Genomic DNA, 23,190 nt, shown 5'->3' with positions numbered 1-23,190 from the left:
TGTTCTCTATGCTGCCCCTGTGGACCCTGTCTGCCGATGGGAGTGAATACTATGAGAGAGACTGTCTGCCTTCATAGCAACCATGACAACAATATGCCTTGCTTGAGATCTTCCTGCCCCACAGCATCAGACTGACTGACGGTCCAATCAGAGCTGCTGTTGCTACTTCAGCCAATCAGGAGCGGTGAGAGGCAGTACTTCAGAGGGCTCCATTGCTGCAGCCTTACAGCAACTTGGGAACAGGAGGAAGTGATTTCCATGTGATCTCTCTAGCACACGTGCTACTGCACGTTTGGTCTGTATAGCCACAAGAGTACTAGATTACTAGAGTACTAAGCATATAATTTTGTCTTTTGTAGACTTTGCTGGACTGTGGTCAGGTTCTCTATGTTGGTCTGTACAGCCATACAACTATAGCATTTTTTCCTAAGCGTACTGCTGCGGCGCATCTGATTCTAACACATCACTGTTTTTTCCCTGGCTTTTTCCTGGAATGCGACGCACCTCACCTGGAGCATGCCGCATTCATTTTGCGTTCTCAGCCACGGGTCATGTGCGGTTGACGCGCGGTTGATGCGTTTATTGAGAATGGTTCGGATTTAATAGGTTGAAATTCTTCGCGTGTCCGCCAGATGGCAGATATTTATGAATTGTAATGCGCATGTGCTGCAGTAATGTGTCGACTTGCAGGTGTTTCATTTAAAAAAGATACCACAGTGTGCTATTGTAACTTGGCCTTGAGACTGAAGGAAGAGGTTGAAAAAATGTATCAATTTAGGCTTTTCATATTAAAGAAAGACAAAGACCAGTTTCGGTTACAGTATTCTCCAGAGACCCGCCCGCCATGAGTGTTCAAGTGCAGCCCGTTTTCCAAAAACCAGACAGAAGTTACGCGTATTTGATATGGGCCGCGATTAATGCAACAGATGATAAGATGGCAACAGTTGTTCAAATTTATCAGTATTTTATCGAAAACTATGACTTTTACAAATTTTCGCCAACTCCTCATACGTGGAAGCGTGCAATAAGGAAAAGGTTATGTAGCGATCCCTGTTTTTATCGTATTGATCCACAATTTGTTGGAGGGTATTGGTGTGTATCACCGGCTTGTTCCTGTATCTATGATCATGCAGACAGCAAAAGGCTAAGGGTCGTGTTAAAACCAACTAAGAAACGACAGTCGCTGCCAAGCAATGCACCAGCACTGGCTTCCAATGGCGGTCCCGCCGTCAGTGACAACCCTGAGCCTGAGCCGGATTTCGCGTGCAGTTTCGATCAAGCTTGCATGTACCTAAGCAATTTCCAACCTCATCAGCTGACTACAGGTGGACTAGTCCCACTGCAAACTATCGACGTGGATGATCAAGAACGCTGGACTGGCAGTGGACCGGCGCCGGCGCCAGCTGAATGGGAAATTCTATGGTGAGTATTGTTGCCGCATTATTTTCTGTGTTTTTTTTATTTTGACAATACAGTATCAATATCGGTGCGATTCAAAAGTCAAGCGATTCTCCTGTAAGCAATATTATTGGCTGAGCGGCTTCTACAGTACTGTACTGCAGATACTGAACTATTGGTGGAACGCTAGGCGCATGCGCATTGGAACCTTCTTGAAACGCATACAGTATGCGTGTCATTACATCGATGGAAGGGCATGCGCATGTGAACAGGAGACACCCCCCGAGAAAATTATTGGTGGGACTGGCTGGGAACGTCTTTAGAACATTACAGTAAAACTTTTCTTTTTGTTTTTCCTCAGAAAAGAAAACGGCTAATGGAGGGATTTCGATGGATAATATCGCTTTGTGTAACAATGCCTGCACATTACTGAATCGGATTTAAAAACCCACATACCGGAGTCTACAGTTTAGTGGCTGATGTACACTATGCTGATGTTTTGCGGCCGTACAGTATACAATACTTTTTTATAAACAGTATACTGTGTAATAAACCCTAAAAAATGTACGTGTATTACAGTACTGTACATACAGTATGTGTCTTCTATACAGTGCCAGTACATACAGTACAGTACTGTATGTGTCTTCTATTTTTTTTAATACTCTTGTACTGAGCATGCCTACAGTATACAGTACAGTGTGCCTGGACAGTAATGTACATTTTAGAAACACTATATTTTGTTACAGTAGCAAAGGAGCCAATGGAACAATGTAAAACAAATCAACATATTCTTTTATTGGTGGAGTAAGTACAAAAACATTTATTTACAAATACTGTACAATGTAGAAACATTTTAAGTGCACAGCAATTCAAAACATCAACAGGTGTATAGTTTACTGCAGGGCTGCACAACATACGGCCCGCGGGCCGCAAGCGGCCTGCCGGGGCTCAACGTGCTCAACGGCCCCGCCACGGCCCCCCTTCAACCCCCCTTCTTCCCCCCTCCTCTCCCTCCCCACTCCTCTCCTTCCCTCGCGGCTGCATGCTGTCTGTGCCCACAGCCCTCTAGGAGCGCGCACCAGCAAACGTGTGCGCTTCCTGTCATCCCCCTAACCCCCCTTCCCGGCTCCAGCAGGGGAACGCGCACCACCAGTCCCGCGACCCGGAACTTCCCTGGTAAACCCTCGCGGCCGGCCGCATGCTGCCCTCTAGGAGCGCGCACCACCAGTCCCGCGACCCGGAAGTTCCCTGGTAAACCCTCGCGGCCGGCCGCATGCTGCCCTCTAGGAGCGCGCTCCACCTGTCCCGCGACCCGGAACTTCAGGGTCTGATAGTAGAGCGTGCTTCCCCCTGCTTCACCTGCCGTCTCCGCCATCCACCTCCTCTCCTCCTTTTGACACCGTCGGCCACAACAGAGTCTGCTATCGCCGCATCATCTGGTAGGCATGGGGGATGCTGACTTGGGGGGGTGGGGGATGCTGATTTGGGGGGGTGGGGGATGCTGACTTGGGGGGGTGGGGGATGCTGCCTTGGGTTGGGGGATGCTGCATTGGGGTGGGGGATGCTGCCTTGGGGTGGGGGATGCTGCGTTGGGGGGGGATGCTGCGTTGGGGGGGGGGATGCTGCCTTGGGGTGGGGGATGCTGCCTTGGGGTGGGGGATGCTGCGTTGGGGGGGGGGATGCTGCCTTGGGGTGGGGGATGTTGCCTTGGGTTGGGGGATGCTGCCTTGGGTTGGGGGATGCTGCCTTGGGGTGGGGGATGCTGCCTTGGGTTGGGGGATGCTGCCTTGGGTTGGGGGATGTTGCGTTGGGGGGGGGGGATGCTGCCTTGGGTTGGGGGATGCTGCCTTGGGTTGGGGGATGCTGCCTTGGGTTGGGGGATGCTGCCTTGGGGTGGGGGATGCTGCCTTGGGTTGGGGGATGCTGCGTTGGGGGGGGGATGCTGCATTGGGGGGGATGCTGCCTTGGGGTGGGGGATGCTGCGTTGGGGGGGATGCTGCCGATATGGGTTGTGGGGCCTGCTGTTATTTATTTATTTATAAAATATTTTACCAGGAAGTAATAGATTGAGAGTTACCTCTCATTTTCAAGTATGTACAAGACATTGCGTGCACAGTTAAAGAAAATATATATTATGGGCGAATGAGACAGTTACAGACCAGGTTAAAATGTGAGACAGCCTTAGATTTGAAAGAACTTAAACTGGTGGTGGATGTGAGAGTCTCTGGTAGGTTGTTCCAGTTTTGGGGTGCACGGAAGAAGGAGGAGGAACGTCCTTGGGTTTTTGGGGCAGCTGAAATGAGCTGTGACAGGCTTTTAAAAAAAGACATTTATAATTTTCTATATAAATCTGTTTGAAATTAGACTACATTGTGAAAATATTAATTATTATCATCATCATCAATGACGTTCCTATTTCCAACAACTACAGCTGCAATGTGTGACAAGAAAAAAAGAAAGTTGGAATCGGAGAATAGATCTTTCAACCCTGAATGGACAAATAAATATTTTTTTACTATGTTCCGAGAGAAAATTCTGTGCCTTGTGTGTCGCGAAAAGGTAGCCGTTCCCAAGGAATACAATATTCGGCGCCACTTTGAGACTAAACATCCCGAAGTGGCCAGTTTGGACGCAAATGAAAAGAAAATTAAAGCAGCACATTTTGTGAAACGTCTTGATGCAGAACAACAGGTTTTCAAGAAAGTGAACACCGAGAGCGAGGCGGCCACCAAGGTCAGTTTTGAAATATCGATGGAAATTGCTGCAGCTGGAAAAAGTTATTCTGAGGGTGACTTTATAAAGAAATGCATGCTGATTGCTGTTTCTGGGTTATGTCCACAAAAGAAGGAAACATTTGAGAATATCAGTCTATCACGCATGACTGTACAGAGGAGGATAGCGGACATTTCCACCAATCTTACAGATCAGCTGAAGCAGAAAGCCAGTGAGTTCCGCTTTTACTCTCTCGCAATGGACGAAAGTACAGATTTGAAGAACACAGCTCAACTTCTTATTTTTATTCGAGGTGTTGATGGAAACTTTGAAATTACTGAAGAGCTGGTTGGTATGTGCTCCATGACAGGCCGGACAACTGGAAAAGAAATATCCACTGAAGTTATAAAGTGCGTGAATGATAAGTTGGGAATAGGTTATGAAAACTTGGTGGCCATTTGTACTGACGGTGCACCGGCAATGTGTGGAAAACATGTTGGAGCAGTTACTCTTATTGAACAATTTATCGGTAGACAAATAACCAAACATCACTGTATTATACATCTTCAGGTTCTGTGTAGCAAAGTTTTGAAGTTAGATTATGTAATGTCAGTGGTAGTTTCTATTGTTAACTACCTCCATTCTAGAGGACTGAAACATAGGACATTCCGAGCTTTTCTGGAAGAGGTAGACGCCGAGTGCAGCGACCTACTTTACCATATGGATGTGAGGTGGTTGAGTCGAGGACGAGTGCTCCAGCGTTTCGTTGCTTTGAAAGAGGAAGTAGTCCAATTCTTAGAACAAGAACCAAGAAAATTTCCTGAGCTTGAAGATGAGTCCTGGAATCATGATCTTTTCTTCTTTTGTGACATTACAACACATCTAAATTACCTCAACATTGAACTTCAGGGAAAAAATAAGCTTATATTTCAACTGTATGCAGCAGTGAAGGCTTTCCAAGTGAGATTGAAGATTTGCAGAAGTCAGCTGTTGGAAGGTGCAATGTGTCACTTTCCCACTTGTGCACAGCATATCCCTCAGCACAAGCACACCGAGCTAGGACAAAAATATGCTATGCAAATTGGTGGTCTGATTGAAGAATTTGACAGAAGACTCACATTGTCTAACGAAGAAGACATTAAATTGAGGATGATTGAAGATCCCTTTTCAGTGGATCCAGCAGAATTGCCATTCCAGTTGCAGTTTAACATTATTGATCTTCAGTTTTCGACGGAGTACAGAAATAAGCACAGAGAAAGCAGTCTGCAGGAATTCTACAGGAGTTTAGACCGTGAAAAGTATCCAAATCTTATTGACGCTGCAATGGAAATGTTCTGCATTTTTGGCAGTACCTACATTTGTGAGCAAACGTTCTCAATCATGAATTTGAACAAAAACAAACTACGTTCTTGTCTGACAAATGACAATTTGGAAGACATTTTGAAGACGTCTACTACAAATATGACCCCGGAATACAACAAGCTTGTTGCTATAAAGAGGTGTAATACCTCTCATTAAGTTTCAGATGTTAGGAAATTAGTTACTTTGAGTTAAAGTATTTTAAATGTAATTTTGTTTCAAGAAAACATTGTGTTATTTTGAATAATATATGCTGTTTTACACGTACGACGGACTCTGTTTTTCTTGTGAGGTGCAGGGGGGGGAGAGTGATGGGAGTGGCAGGGGGGGGAGAGTGATGGGAGTGGCAGGGGGGGGAGAGTGATGGGAGGTGCAGGGGGGAGAGTGATGGGAGGTGCAGGGTGGGGAGAGTGATGGGAGGTGCAGGGGGGGAGAGTGATGGGAGGTGCAGGGGGGGAGAGTGATGGGAGATGCAGGGGGGGGAGAGTGATGGGAGGTGCAGGATGATGATGAGAGGTGCTGGAGGAGAGACGATGATGATGATGACGATGATGATGATGATTTTACCCGTGCGGCCCAATTTTTTTTTCCTTGGAGCAGTTCGGCCCTCCGCACTTTACGAGTTGTGCAGGCCTGGTTTACTGCTACAGTTGTGAAAACATTTATGTATAGAAAGTAAAAACATTTACAGTCAGTCAGTATGGTTTACAGTCACATGTTTTAAAAACAAATTCTTTATTCATAAAATATACAAACCGCAACATCTCCTTTATCAAAGAACGGCAAGTCAAAACATATACAGTGGGATGGTGTGCAAAACAGTCTGCACCAGTACAGTGCTCGAGGGCAGCAGACAGGCCCGGTTTTCAGGACAACCTTGAAAACCATGCCTGTTTGTGGCCCTCAGGGACTGGAATTGTGCAGGTCCTTTGTGTATGTACAGCAAGTTAAAACATTTCTGTATAAATACAAGTTAAAAAACACACAACAACATCTTCTTTATTTAAGTACAGCAGGTCAAAACATGTACAATACAGTTCAGCACAACAGTATGGTCTTACCTGTGATTAAAAAAATTATTTATTCATAAAATACAGTATACAAAACGCAACATCTACTTTATTAAAGAAACATACAGTATAGAGTACAGTGGGATGGTGTGCAAAACAGTCAGTCAGGCCTGCATCACTACAGTCCTCAAGGGCACCAGACAGGCCCTGTTTGCGCCCCTCAGGGACTGGAATTGTGCAGGTCCTGTGTGTGTGTACAGCAAGTTAAAACATTTCTGTATAAATACAAGTTAAAAAACACACAACAACATCTTCTTTATTTATGTACAGCAGGTCAAAACATGTACAGTACAGCACAGTTCAGCACAACAGTATGGTCTTACAGTTCCCGTGATTAATCCAGAAAGTCCACCACATTGTCCGTCCATGGCCGATTCCTTGCATGGCGCAAAACGCCATTAATGCAGTCTCGAACGCCTTTCATTACAGGATCTGTAATTGGATAAAAGCGCCACATTTCATCCAGAATGTTCTTTCTTAAATTGTCAGGAAGCGCCTTTTTTACGCGATTTCCGTCGTAGGTCACTCTGAAGGCCAAGTCGCAGTACAACGAGTAGGGAACATGGTGCTTAAAAAGTAACAAGGCATACTTGTGGGGTGCACCAGAACTCATCACCCTATACTTCTCCCTGAGCGCCGGTGGCAGATCGCACAGGGTGATCTCAGGCACCGTATCGATGAGAGCGAATGTAGGTCTTCTGCGAGCGGGTGTGCTTGAGGCGACGGGCGATGGTAGGTTGTCTGGGAGGAAGCTTTCCTCTGGTCTAGGTCGCCATGTTGTCTCCTGGCGTGGTCTTGACGGGGTTGTCATGTCCTCCTCAATGGCATACATGTACACTACATCTTCTGGTGGAGGGGGTGTGCTTGGTGATAGAAGGAGGTCGATGCTCCCATTCATCACATCCATGTCAAACCCCCTGCTCTGGCGTCAGGGAAACAGGGGCATTAACACAGAGCTAACGATGTATAACCGCTATGTCAGCCTCTATCTTCTCCATCCGTCGATCCATCCGTTGATCCATATCTAGCATCCGTTGATCCATATGTATCATCCGTTGATCCATATGTAGCATCCGTTGCTCCACATTTAACATGGTCTCCAGAAGCAGATCTATCTTTGCTAGCACAATAGAGTTCCCGGGGAGATCCACACTTATCCCATTCAGCATCCGGTCTAACGAGCTGCTTCTTGTGCATGGCGTGTGGACATCTGGGTGGATGGGTGCAACGGAGGATGAGATGGGGGTTCCGTGGAGAGAAGCGGCAGCGACATCGAAGAAGGTTGGAGGAGGTGACCTGTGGATATCCGGTAGAGGAGAAGCGGCAGCGTCGTCGAAGAGGGATGGAGAAAGGGACCTTTGGATTTCCGGGCGAGAAGCAGAGTCGTCTATGAGCAAAGGAGAAAGTGACCCATGGATTTCAGAGGCGGCAGCGTCGTCGGATAGAACTGGAGAAGATGGCCTGTGGATTTTCGGGAGGGCGGCGACAGCGTCGAGGACGAGGGGTGGAGAAGACGGGCTGAAGATTTCCGGTACAGCGGCGGCAGTGTCGTCGAAGCGTATGGGAGGAAGTGGTCTGCGGGTTCGATGGGTTGGCTGCCAATCGTTTTGCGTCGAGAGTACATCACCGTATATCTTCTTGACATAATAAGGCTGACGTCTATGAAAACCTTAGCCTTTGGGGTCAGCAGAAGGTTTTCTTTATTGGTCTTGGCCTGTCGCTTTTGCCTTGGCATGGAAACGGCAACCGCCTTTCGCTTTTTCTGCATGACAGGCACGGCAGAGGCGATAGGGTTCCTGCGTCCGTAGAATCGGGGTTGATCCATGGAAGCAGGTGGCACAATGCAGAACAGTATCTGGACAAGGGCAAGTTCAGGTAAAGATCATCAAGTGGTGGGCTATGCAAAGTTTGTAACCTTTTATGCATGGCAGCGAGGTACAGGTGTTGAAAGTGGGCGTACTCTAATTTGAGTCATTACCATATAAATACACCATCCATTTTGTGGATTCACTGCACATTGAATACACATCGACTAAACATCGAATATACAGTCTTGTGTTTGTATTTCTTTCTACTCGCAGCAATGGTTGTTAAAAAGATTTCCAAGGATCTCAGCATGCGAATTAAGGAGATGTACACGAGCGGACACCGAATATCTGCTATCCAACGCTGGTTAGCTACTTCTGGCCTCGTTCTGCCAGCAACCACCGTGAGCTATCATGCACACGGAAAAAAATGCGAACGCAAAAGGGCACCAAGGGTAACTAACGCGTAAGTATATTTATAAAACTTTTAAAAAAAAATTTGATCCAAAAATGTACTGTACATCTACAGTACTGTATCTAATATTTTTGTTATTTCTGTAGATTTATATTACAACAGTATATATATTTTGAATATTTATATTACAACAGTGTATATATTTTGTATATTTATATTTATATTACAACAGTATATATATTTTGTATATTTATATTACAACGGTGCATATATTTTGTATATTTATATTTATATTACAACAGTATATATATTTTGTATATTTATATTACAACAGTGTACAGTATATATTTTTTATATTTTATTTATATTACAACAGTATATATATTTTGTATATTTATATTTATATTACAACAGTATATATATTTTGTATATTTATATTACAACAGTGTACAGTATATATTTTTTATATTTGTATTTATATTACAACAGTATATATATTTTGTATATTTATATTTATATTACAACAGTACAGTATATATATTTTGTATATTTATATTTATTTTTCATCAGTTTTATATTGCTGCATACTGAATTAATAGAACAATATATTGTATCCTCTTGATCTACTGTCTCTAATATTTTTACTTACCGGAATGTTTTTCTTTACATTGTAGGGAGACAACTCTTCTGGTGGACAAAATAAGTGACGAGAATGATGAGAGGAGTGCATTAAGGGTCAAATACACTCTGCAGGAAAAACACAATCTCGCTGTATCCGAGACCAGCATAAAGAAGATGAGACTCAGCATTGGATGGAAATATGGACGTGTGAGGTTAGTACTGGACAGTACAGGAGGTAAAAGTGTTGTTTTGGAAACAGTACTATACCGTTAAAATTATTTATTCCTTGTCATTACAGAGCGTACCCCATGATAAGGGACGCAAACAAAATCAAAAGAGTGGTCCAGGCCCAGGCATGGATCGACAGTGGGGAAACTTTCCAGGATTGCATCTTCACTGACGAGTCTACTGTGTCGCTGGAGAGATTTGCAAGCTTTGCATTCCACAAAAAAGGCCGCATATCTTTGAAGCTGCGGCCAAAACACCCCTTGAAGCTGCATGTGTGCGGTGCCATCTCTAGGCGTGGACCAGGATGCATTGTCATCTTTGAAGGTAAAATATATGAAATATAATGTAGCCTTATGCACTGTACTTTACTAGTGTAGCCTTACTGTATGCACTGTACTGTACTATTGCGCAGTTTTTTGAGCACTTTTCTTTTCTTGCTATAGGAATCATGAATAAAGCTTTCTTCCAAGACAACATTGTCCCTGAGATAGTGCAATACATCACACGCGAGTTCCCGAATGGTCACCGCTTCTACCAGGACAACGATCCGAAGCACACCGCGTCAACAGCGCATTTCCTTGAGCGCGGTATCAACTGGGTGAAGACGCCAGCGGAGTAAGTGCGGTAACCGTGTCTCATTTTTTCCCCACAGTTTTTTACTGTGTACTGTATCTCGTAAACTAATTGTCCTTATTTTCCAATGACAGATCGCCAGACTTCAATCCGATCGAAATGGTCTGGCATCAGCTGAAGGACCATATCCGGAAAGTGGCGAAACCCTCCAAAAAGGACGAGTTGTTGAAAGGCATAATGAGTTTTTGGAACGATGTACTCACCGTGGAACGCTGCAATAAATATATAGACCATATTGCCACTGTGTTGCCCATTGTGAGCGCGCGTAATGGGCAAGCATCAGGAAAGTAGTACTGTGCTGTAGTATTGTAAGTACAGTATGATACAGGTAAGTATGGCACAGATTTTTTCTTTCCAGATAGTCAGAGTATACAGTAGTTACAGTTTTTTCTTTACAGAGAGAGCAGCACCAGCCATCAGGTTACAGTACATAGTATTTAACAGTAGTCAGAGTATAGTATACAGTAGTTCCAGTATAGACTAGTTTGACAGTACTACAGTAACTGCCTACTAACTGCTCAATTTTTTTCTTTCCATAAAAGCTGCACCAGCCATCTACAGTAGTACTACACATCACACAATGCCCTAATACAGTACTCACATAACTGCACTAATTTTTTGTTTTCTTGTCGTTTCAGGAAAAAAGGGTGGCCTGGGGGGAGGTGGGGTTTTGTGTCCAGTCTAATCTGTTTGTACAGTAAAATGTACAGTATATAAACAGCAGTAATGATGTACACAAAACCTCTCCTCTCTCAATGAACTACTGTACTGAACACAGAATGAGGAACAAGATAAAGACGGAAAAAATAATATTACTATATATATAGTATATATTATACATTACAGTATATATTATTAAATAATATTCTTATAAATGGTCATTATTCATGTTTCCCCATGTTTTAGAAATGTTTTCTAAATGTTTATCCAATTTCAATCTGCCAAAAGAACTTAATAAAGACTGCATTATGTATTATTCATGATTATTTTTATATTTGTATTTTTTGGTTCCTGATAAAATAAATATTTATTCACATTCCTGGTAGTCATAATCATTTACAACAACCACAACCCCCCCCCCCCCCACCCCTACAGTACACCAATCAATCACTTAATGGTTTTTATAACTCTCAATTCTCACAATGCTGTGCAAATCGGATTTACATTTCAAAATCGAGAAGGGATTTTCCAAAGCGTTACCGTAAACAAAGCCTCAAAGGGTTGGGGGGAGGGGGGTGATTACACGCAGGCGCACTGAGGCGTTGTAGCTCGGCTATGGACGGATTAAGAACACAATGGCAATATTCAGAAAATTAACGACTCTGTGGACAGAGGGGGTTGGGTGACTCATGCGCAGTAAGCAGCAAGCTCCCATCTCTAAAAGGATTAGAGTACACGCAGGCGCAGTGAGGTGATTGACGCTTGGCTAGAGACATTTTAAAAACACAATGATTAACTAACTTCAGAAAATGAATGACTCTGTGGAGTTTTTACACGGCATTGCAGTATTGCAGACAGCGAGAATAAAATGCTAATATGACGAGCGCGAAAATAACGCAGTTCACTCCGGGCGAAAATGACAAAAAAACGCACCTAACCGGGATAATCTGAGAGCCGCGGATCTAGCCGTTTTAGACTCAGATCGGCCGCCACTGTATCTTGCCGGACTGTGTGTGCTTGAGTACTTTGGACATTACCTAGATTAATGTGGTTTATTTTTGTTAACCCCTGCTAGGAGGCTTTCATGTCCCATTAACCCCTATTTGGATACATTCATGCCTTATTAACCCTTGCTAGGATATTACCTTTTGTTAGCCCCTGTTAGGAGCCATTCATGTCCCATTAACCCCTATTTGGATTCATTCATGCCTTATTAACCCTTGTTAGGATACTACCTGGTTACATTATTCCCTACTAGGATACATCCATGTCCCTGCCCATTTATTTTTGGTGCTTTCTTTGGGCGACGTGTATAGGGACTAGGGAAGTACCATTAGATACCCTGTGTCTTTTGGGAACAGGCATGAAGAAGGGGTTCATACCCCGAAACATTGCCGCCCCCTTTTCCCCTATACTTTTACGTTTGTTCATCCCACTCCTTCCCTCCCTCCCCCTTTTTGTATTGTAGTTTTTTCACTCACTTTGTGTTTTTCTCATTAAACTTTTTGGTTCACCATTCCCCCATTTTCCTTCTTTTGTGTGCTGGGAACATTTATTATTTTTTACAATTGAAGATGGAGGCTCCACGTCAAAAGGGAGGAGCTACAATAGAGAATCGTCACCAGAGATTGAATCGCAAGCTGTCTCTAAAAAAGACATGGAGGGCTTCATTGAAGAACTTAAAGCAGCAATGCATGCTGAATTCCAACAATTATACAAAAATCTTAAGGAAGAAATTAATTTAATTCCAGAATATATAGTCGAAATGGATGAACAAATTGAAGCCACAACTCGCACAAGCTCAACACTCCAAGGACATAGTTGAACCACAAATGAAGGTGCACTCAATACTAGAAAAATTAGAAGATGCTGAAAATAGATCCAGACGGAATAACATAAGGATCAGACACGTATCTGAGGAACTAAGTAACAACATTCTGGATGCTTATTTTTCAAGATTCTTTACATCTCTCGTCCCATCCCTGACAGAAGATCAGCTTCAAACTGATAGAGCTTCAAAGCCCAAAAACCTGATTGCGGACAAATCACGGGACATTATTGTCCGACTTCATTACTTCCGAACCAAGGAAGAAATTTTGAGAGCATCCAGATCTCAAAGCCAAATCAAATTTGAAGGATCCACATTGTAACTTTTCCCAGACTTGTCTCAAGCCACACTAGCCAAGCGTCGGGAATTCACACTCATTCTGCGTGAAAACCAACTCAAATATAGATGGGGGGATACATGCTTTGCTTATGTTGTGTATTTTTGTTAATGTTTTTCTTTGATGTTTATTATATGTATGTTCTCTTTACTTGTTATACAGACCCCCCCAACCAGCATCTCCGCTCTACAAGTCTCTTTGCTACCATCATTTTTTCCCATTACACTTGGGGACTCAGTTTGCAGAGCACAGGAAGTAGAGCTACCGGTTTGGGGATCACTATATAGTTCATCATCTCCGAGAGGCCAGCAGTCTTTGATAAAGCACTGGATAGTGCGAAACACGTTAGTGTTCTCTACCATTTCCAGATTTTTATATGTTGCGAGGTTAGAATAAAATTCCTTTTTCACGTTATCCAGCCTCCATCGTTATTGAGCAGCGCACACTTCCCCCCTGTGGGAATACTTCCGGTTGTCTATCCCCAAATCTATCAGGCGTCAATAAAGAATAAAAAAAATGGAGTTGCTCTTTTAATTCAAAAAGATCTGAACTTTACTTTGCAATCCATTAAAAAAGACATCTTTGGTAGATACAGTAGCTGATAGTGGGCACACTAAACTCCCCCCAAATTACGATAGTTAATGTTTATTTCCCTAGCGAAGGTTAGTCGCAGTTTTTTCAGACTAATTTAAAAAATTGAGTCTGTCCAACAGGGCATACTAATCCTTGGAGGTAATTTTAACGCTGCTTTTGATGCATCTATGGATAAAATATCACCCAAAAGATTCTATATTTTTTTCATACACTACCAGTTAAAGTCCCAATCAAAGAATTATAACTACTGCAAAATAGAATTATTCGCTACATTTAGCAAAAAAAAACAAAAACAAGGATTAACAGATCCATTCTATATATCGCTCTAAATCAGAGGGTGGATTGGTGCTCCTGTAGCTCAAAAGATACTACAAGGCAGCTCACCTAGGACATTTAATCAGTTGGCACAATAACCCAACCGAGAAAAGATGGGTAGAAGTGGAGGATTTAGTTTGCCACCCTGAGGAATTCCACCATTTCCTTTGGCTGAAAAAGAACAGTAGGACACATTCAGTATATAAAAATCCAGTTTTAACCTTCTCATGTAATTTGTGGGATTCCCTTAAATCCAGAAACAATTTGACCACCTCCTTCTCCATGATGTACCCTTTATTCTCAAAATCTTCTTTTTCGCCAGGTTACAATACGAAACAACCCCATTTACAGAATGGTTGCAACATGGAGTTATAGAACAAGGTAAGAATCAAAAATCCAGCCGCTCCATAATACAAAAAATAGGCACTCACCAGCAAAAAGGGGTTAAAAAGGTATACTTTAATGAACTACATAAAAAACAAAAAAACAGACAGTACTAACTACTCTCCCACATGTTTCACGCCTACTGTGGCGCTTTCTCAAGGAGTAATGAAGTAAGGGAGGTCCTGGGTATTTATGACTCTCCCCGTCATACAAGACAGCTGATATCAATAATCAATTAAATATGTCTTGCAGAAAGAACAGAGAAGATAAAGAGAGAAAAGAAAAAAAAATTAAAAAAAATAAAAGAGGCAGAACATCCCACAATAATCACGCATGATCTGCAGAAATTAACCCGCACTATACCAGCAATAGTTACCAGAATTGATGAAATAAACTCATGTTTTGCATGCATATTGTCCTTACTGAGTGATAGAACAACTAGCACAGTAAAAGTCTGAGCTTACAAATAAAAGTAAGCAAAATTCACCTAGTTCCTCATGTGACATAATAATATGACTACGGATACATCATTTAATACAATCCAATATGAATAATGCAATAAATCTTAAAGTATATAAATAATTGGTTATGCATTACAAATGTACCGTAAAGAATGCAATAAATGCAAAGATGTCCTATATATAGAGTGGAGTTAGTAGGGTGAAAGATGTTAGATTTACATACTAATAAGACCTTCCCTACAATACAATCAAAATTTAACATCCCAAATACCGAATTTTATAGATATTTGCAGCTTAGACACCATAACCAATCTAATACCAAGAAAAAGTACCACTAAAAATGACCCAGTTTGAATCCTGGTATAACACCCAATCTTTAACCAATATAAATAACATATATATGTTAATCGTAGCACTGTATGTCTTGTATGCCTTACAACCCACGCCCTCCTCTTTCCCCCCTTTTCACTGCCCCAATATTACTTAACCCCCATTTTATTTTGTTCTGTAAAATGCGTTATGTGATATATGTTAAATATCATGTGAACATGGCTTGAAAATTTTAAATAAAAAGTATCTTTATCAATAGACTTCTGAATTCGGACCTAAGACCCAACCCGTGGTCCGCTCTACTAGGCAGACCAGTTCAAGGCATGTCTAGAGTCTCAACCAAACTAATATCCCATATCATGTTAGCCACAAGATGCTGTATAGCGGGGTCCTGGAAAAAAACAGGAACCCCCCTCACTGGCAATGGTAAAATACATAATATTGCATTTTGCTACGATACAGAAACTCACAGCTTACCTAAGAGAGCTGCGACAAGTTCCCATGGGTTTACCAGTGAAGGAGGGCGGAGAGATATTAGAGAATTAGCTTGGGTGTAGACGGAAGACGACGTTCCCTCCAAGTAGATCTAGCACAGAGGCATGTTTCAAATAAACCAAAGTAATGAGTATGACGGGGAGCATACTTGTAAAACAAACTTAGACCTATGCTGACATTGGTGCTGCAACCCCCCCCCCCCTCACTTCCCCTTGTATTGTTTGGTCCATTTTTTTCGTCTAATTTTGTCCATGATGTTCGTCCAATATTATTTAATCACAGAGATATTAGGGGACGTTAAGGAGGACTCCAGCAGTAAGGATAATCATTATATTTGGATATGTGGGCCTGGAATATATTATGGTTTCTGTTATATAACATCCTCACTGTACCTATTTTATCTTCTGTATCCCAATTGAAAATTGCCAATAAAAATTTAACTTGAAAAAAAATAATAAAAGTAACAAAAAAAGAATACCCTCTATTTTATTCCGTCTCTGTATTATTTTCAAATAATGCCGAAAGATGGATACTCGTGAGAGATGTCATAATCTACAGTATCTTAGTATTTTCAAATATGATTGTTCTTTTTTTTTTTTTGTATACTTATCTTTATTTTACATTTACATTCGTTGAATATGTTATATTGTCATATCTGTGTATGGATGAAAACTAAGAATCAGCTAAGTAGGTTGCTATTAAAAATATCAGGATTTGTTTTAAGTAACAGGTTCATAAGAGGATTTGTATGGGAAAAGAAATGGGATCAAATTGAGTTGCAAAAGGCAATGTAATTTATTTGGTTTAATGTCTCCTGCCATTCAATTTCAGACAATCCACAAATTGTATTTTAAACGCAAAACAATGTATTTTGTATACACTCTTCTTAGAGCTGTTTTTAATATACTCTTAAGCGCAATCAGATGAATAACAGTTTCAAACTGTATTGAATAAAGCCCTTAGTTATATGTAAAAAAGAACATTCTTTAGCATGCGTACAGTATGCTTCTAAATGTTGGACAAATCACATGGAACTGCATTGGAATTGGAACTGTAGTATCCACCAAGATGTTTTCTCAACAGACTCCAGTCCTAATTATGGACAGAGCATCATCTATCAACGTGAGTTATCTTGTTCAATTCTAGTTCCATATTAGCATATAATACAAGGACAATATCGCATTATAGCGGATAATCAAAGGCTGGACACAAGCCTCAGATCAAATCAAAATAACTTTTCTTCAGTATAATATTGTTATTGTTTGCCCATAATTTCATTTATTTTTCTATTACTCTATTTAACACGTTGTGATCAAGTTGCTGTCTTGCGCTCCGGTAAGTGGCTTGTACACGTGTTGTTAATGAATCAATTTACATGCCGTCTTGTTGGGAGAGAGACAAAGGAAAGAAATATCCATAATGATCACATGATCAGAACTTGTTGGAGGGCTGTAGAACTGATGCCACAAACAAAGTGGCACTAAAAAGGTTAAGAAGAACTATGGGGTCTTTCCCTGTCTCACACCTTTTAAAAGAAACAGAACCGGAGCTGATCTGCGATGTTTTAAGATGATTCACAAGAAATTGACCCTACTCTTTGCTTGTTAAATTGAAGTAAAACAAAGATGGGCAGTAGAAATTACCAATAGGAGAGCTCAATGTCATGAAAAAATGAAGAGCTATAATTGCTGCTTTAATCAGTTAATTTTGTTTCTGTGAAGTGAGTACATTAGTCTTACTATATGACAACAAGCTAACACAAATAACCGAGTAGCTGAAGCACTGTCTGTGGATAAATCTGCTGACGAGGAAGAGAACACATTCTTTATTTTCTCATTATCCTGATCAAAAAATCCCTCTAACGTATAAGCAATCCTATCTTAAATCATAGAGGATATTTAGTTAAGGCTTAATAAGAAAATTTGATCATATTATGGCCCAGCATATTTAAAAAAAAAAATAACATCTCCCATCAGCAAACGGCTGTTAGAACTTTGCAATCAATTGTGATATTTCAAAATGGACCTCAGTAACATTTGCATTTTCTTTACAATACATATGCATATTGAGACTGCATTTCAAAGAAACAAGTTATCCCTTGAATTACCCAATACCTATTTGCACAGAATTGCTTTGCACATTTTATCTGAAAATAAGCATGCTGCGTACAACCTTTTTTCTTTCTTTTTAAAGACTTGCTCATTGATTTATTTTTGGTGTTCCATAAACATCTGTTCAGTAATGTCTTAGTGTGTGTGTGTGTGTATGTGTGTGTGTATGTATGTATGTATGTATGTATGTATGTATGTATGTATGTATGTATATATGTATGTATGTATATATATATATATATATATATATATATATATATATATATATTTGTATTCTGTTTGCCCATAATTTCATTTATTTTTCTATTACTCCATTTAACACGTTGTGATCAAGTTGCTGTCTTGCGCTCTGGTAAGTGGCTTGTACACGTGTTGTTAATGAATCAATTTACATGCCGTCTTGTTGGGAGAGAGATAAAGGAAAGAAATATCCATAATGATCGGGGCTCAGAGGTAAATTGGGTATTGCTTACCTCTGTAGCCAGTCCTACGATCTGGGTCAAGTAATCCTCTGTGTCGGCGTCCCTTTGTAACCTGCGTTCTCATGGGCGGGTAGTTCCGTTGTAATAGAGGTTTTTCTCAAAGCACTCTCTCCAAGCGGGCGTCCTGGATCTCAAGGTAAGCAATGATGAATGAAGAAAAAAACATCCGAAGCCACTGCAAATAACGGCCATAACCGGTCATAATATGGTGTGAAACGCGTTGAGGGGGGACATGGTGTAGCCTGTTCTATTTTGTGTGTGTATATACAAATAAAGCCTTTTATATCTTGGCTCGCCTTGCTGTATGGTCGTCATTTATTTATTTTATTTATAAAATGTTTTACCAGGATGTAATACATCGAGAGTTACATCTCATTTTCAAGTATGTCCTGGGCTTACAGTTAAGACAAATAATACATGGTTACAAATACAGTTACATAAATGAACAGGGTATACATTATATACAAGACATTGCATGCACAGTTAAAGAAAATATATATTATAGGCTTATGAAACAGTTACAGAACAGATTAAAATGTGAGACAGCCTTAGTTTTGAAAGAACGTAAACTGGTGGTGGATGTGAGAGTCTCCGGTAGGTTGTTCCAGTTTTGAGGTGCACGTTAAGAGAAGGAGGAACGGCCGGATACTTTGTTGAGCCTTGGGACTATTAACAGTCTTTTGGAGTCTTATCTCAGATGATAAGTGCTGCATGTGGAAGGGGTGAGGAGCTTGATCAGATAGATGACCAATCTAGTTCTTTGAGCATTTTGCAGTGATGTGTGTTGTACAGTAGTTGCATTGGAGAACAAAACGGCATATTGAATTGTAGAGGGTGTCAAGTTTGCTAAGGTGGGTTTGGGGTGCTGAGCCATATACTATGTCTCCATAGCCGATCATTGGCATTAGCATCTGCTGTGCAATACGCTTTCTGACCAGCAGACTTAGGGAGGATTTGTTCCTGTAAAGTACACCTAGTTTGGCATACTGTAGGTTTTGGATTTTAGGGTATCAATGTGCATCCTGAATGTTAAGTGGGAGTCAAACCATATGCCCAAGTATTTAAAACTTGTAACAGGCATTAGGGTGGTGTTAGCGTTGGTTCTGATCTGGTGCTCAGTCACAGGAAGCTTTAAAAATGTAGTCTTGGTCCCAAATACCATTGTTACAGTCTTGTCAGTCTTTAAAAACAGTTTGTTTTGGGAAATCCAGTTTTCGAGTCTCAAAAAGTCAGATTGAAGTATGTGTTGAAGGTCGGAGAAGCTATGGCTGTGTGCATATAGGATTGTGTCATCTGCATACATGTGTATTGAGGCTTCCTTACAAGTTCTGGGAAGATCATTGATGAACACTGAGAAGAGTAGGGGCCCCAGAGCAGAGCCTTGCGGGACACCATAGGTGATATCCAGGGGGTTGAAGTTAGGGCCTGAGATGGACACATGTTGGGATCTACCTGATAGGTAAGACTGAAACCAGTTTAAAGCATGCTTCCCTATTCCAGAGCTCTGGAGTTTGTTAAGCAGGATAGCATAATCAACAGTATCAAAAGCCTTTGCAAAATCTAGGAATATTGCACCAGTGAGTTGTTCCCGTTCCATTCCACGCTGGATTTCATTGCAAACATTTAGCAGGGTAGTTACGGTGGAGTGTTTGGGACGAAAGCCAGATTGGAATTGGCTAGGGAAAGTTGTCTTGTTATAGTAATTGCTTAATTGGGAGTGGACACATTTTTCTATGACTTTGGATAGTATTGGGAGAAGATAGATTGGCCTGTAGTTTGAGACAGTGTTTTTATCCACACTTTTGAAGATTGGGACAACTCTGGCAGTAGAATAGAATTGAATTAATAGAGAATAATAACCAAAAGAAAAGAATTGGTGTTAGAAAACTATTAATGTCTTCATAACACAAATGGTTGACACCTTTAAAAAAATGTCCCAAACTTAGTTTAAATGATCATGCCATATCCATCTTTTAATAACATGTTTCTTAAACTGTAGGGAGGCAAAGCTGCTGGTGGATGAGATCAGCGAGGCAAATGATTAACAGTCCACAGCAGTTAAGGTGGTTCCGGAGAAGAGTCATAACTTAACAATATCTGAGAACAGCATCAGGGTGATGAGATGCGAATTGGGCTAGACCTATGGACGTGTCAGGTAATGTGTTTCACTCTAATAAAATGCAATAGTGTTGTTCTTATAGTAGAAGTGTAATGTCTCAGTACACCTAAAGCGCTATATGCTATTGTGCTGTTTTACTGTACCTGTAAAATTCTTTCTTGTCATTACAGAGGGTCGAATTAGATTAATTAGATTAAAAGCGTCGAATTAGCACATGCATGGATTGATAGTTGCAAAACGTTTCATGATGTTATATTTTCGGGTGAGACATCAGTTGCCCTAGAAAGATTTCCCACTTTTGCCTTTCGCAAAAAAAAAATGTCTAGCCCTCAACTGTCAGCCAAGCACCCACTCAAGGTCCATGTGTGGGATGCAATCTCGACACTTGGACCAGGACCCATAATAATATTTGAAGGTACTGTATAGTAAGTCCCTGGGTTTTTGTCTTGGTAATTGTTCTTTCCATTAGATAAAACACCAATTCTTATGTACTGTACTGTATGTGAGAGTGTTAGACAGTGCTATACATTTATTTTCCTATTTTTTCTTCTCTTTGTCCAGGAATCATAGATAAGTTTGTTTTTTCCAGGAGTCGATTGTCACCCCCTATAGTATCATACATTAGGAGTGATTTCCCACCTTGTCACCAGTTCTTCCAGGATAATGACCCAAAACATAGTGCCTCTTCTGCCTTTAAGTGGAATTAACTGGGTCAGAACACCACCAGAGTAAGTACTGCATAGTAACTGTTTCTCATTGTTTTCAACTGTATTGATCTTTGTTATTCACCCTTTTTGTCCCTAATGTTGCAGATCCCACGATTTGTACCCCACAGAACTGGTGTGGCATGCTATGAAACATCACCTATGGAAATATATCATGCCTGCCAACAAAAAATAACTTTTAAAGGGAATACATAGTTACTGGGGAAACACTCACTGTAGAAACATGCAACAACTATATAAATCACATAAGAAATGTGTTGCCCATTGTTTTAGAACAGGCCTGCACAACTCCAGTCCTCAAGGGCCGCAAACAGGCCAGGTTTTCAGGATATCCCTACTTCAGCACAGCTGGCTCAATTAGTGGCTCAGTCATACTTAGTCATACTGAGCCACAAATTGAGCCAGCTGTGCTGAAGTAGGGATATCCTGAAAACCTGGCCTGTTTGCGGCCTTCAAGGACTGGGGTTGTGCAGGCGTGTTTTTGAACATTCTGGTTTGACGACTGGGATGTAGTAAAGTAAGTACAGTACAGACAGGAACCAGCAGGTCTACGGTACATAAAGGTAAATGTTTTATGTCTTGGTGTGGGATATTGATATTAGTCTTACAGTACACAAGTCATCGGTACAGTATAATTATGAACTTGATTAATCTGGAAGTGCTTAATGAGTCCTGTTTGCACAGCATTTAGCACAAAGAATTGTATCGTGGCAAAGTATCTTAGCACAAGTGCACTGAAGATACACAAAGGTATCTGTACTCACAATCCTGAAGTAATCTCCCCTTTCCCTTTATTCTCTTTCACAGGAATCCACCTGGGGGAGGGGGGAAACGTCCTCTCCTATTGTACTGTGTGCATCAAGACAGTCAATAGCCTGGCCTAATCCCCCCCCTCTCAATGACAAGATGAGATGAGTGTGCCAGGGGCAGAATCATTGTATAGAGCAGGGTTTCCCAACTCCAGTCCTCAGGGAACCCCAACAGGTCAGGTCTTAAGGATATCCATGCTCCAACACAGGTGGCTCAATTAAAATGACTGTGTCGCTGATTGACCCACCTCTGCTGGAGCAGGGATATCCTTAAGACCTGACCTGTTGGGGTTCCCTGAGGACTGGAGTTGGGGAAACACTAGTGTAGGCATGTGTAAAATTGGTGTACATATCTCTTTCTCATGCTGGCAGTAAACCTGGTAAGTATGCAGGATTGCCAGTAGTCATCATGGAGGTTTGCCCTCACACCCTGGTGAGGTGTCATATGTCCCATAGGAAGTGACAACATGCTGTGTGTCCACGGTTAGTGACATCAGAGATGTGCCTGTTCCTAGGTGATATAAGACACAGCACTGTCTAAAGTTAGTTCAGTTGAGTTGGTGTTTTGACTCTGTTCAGGAGAATCATGTGGAGGTCTGCAACAATGTTGCAGAGGCTGATGCAAGAGCTGTGACTGCGTGCAGCTCAGAACAGACAGAGAGAAGCTGGTGAATCTTCCTTAGGGGAGAGGTGGAAGCAACTCCATTAGAAAAGGAGGAACCTTTCAAAGGGAAGCACTAATGACTATGAGTGGCTAAGCTGATAGCTGTGAGGGGCAGCTGGCCCACATCACCATGCCAATAAAGATGACCTTGTTCAAAGACACTCTCGTGTGTAAGTGTGGAGTTATTGCACAGAGAGGAGCACCACAGAGGAGTTCCTCACCAGTACAAGCCACAAGCTCACGCTGGGATCCTGATGAGGTGGAGGCGCTGCACTGGATCTAGGTAGGACTCATGCACACTACCTCAGCTGCCTGTCTGGGTTGACAATCCCCACACAACATCATGCGGGAGACTCAGGAGTCCTGTTGCCAACAGGTGCACCACCAGACACTACACTGTAATGGGGACTGGTTAGACCACAGGGGCCAATATGAGATTGGGTGGGTCAGGCCAGTCCAGAAAATCCGTTACACTAGTATAGAGGAATATGGCAACATGGGGAATCGTTAAAACTTGATATTAGCAGGGAGATGGATGGGGGGCAAAGGTATATGAGCAGTCTCTGCAAAAAGGCAAATTGACCGACCTTACAACTATTTCAACAGCATTAGTTTTCCTCCTGTAATTCAGTAAA

At 41.6% G+C, this 23,190-nt stretch overlaps 1 protein-coding gene across 1 annotated transcript; it reads left to right on the top strand.

Moving 5' to 3' along the window:
* Positions 1–3,801: 3,801 nt before the first annotated feature.
* On the top strand, positions 3,802–5,628 carry LOC142488158 (general transcription factor II-I repeat domain-containing protein 2-like). Its single transcript, XM_075588532.1, has one exon. It carries the CDS (start codon positions 3,802–3,804, stop codon positions 5,626–5,628), a length of 1,827 nt encoding a protein of 608 aa, XP_075444647.1.
* Positions 5,629–23,190: the final 17,562 nt, after the last annotated feature.

Source organism: Ascaphus truei, chromosome 2 (assembly GCF_040206685.1).
Source record: "Ascaphus truei isolate aAscTru1 chromosome 2, aAscTru1.hap1, whole genome shotgun sequence".
In the NCBI taxonomy this organism is placed as follows: Eukaryota; Metazoa; Chordata; class Amphibia; order Anura; family Ascaphidae; genus Ascaphus; species Ascaphus truei.
Note: the sequence above shows the minus strand (reverse complement) of the source record. Positions and strands in the feature narration are given on the sequence as shown.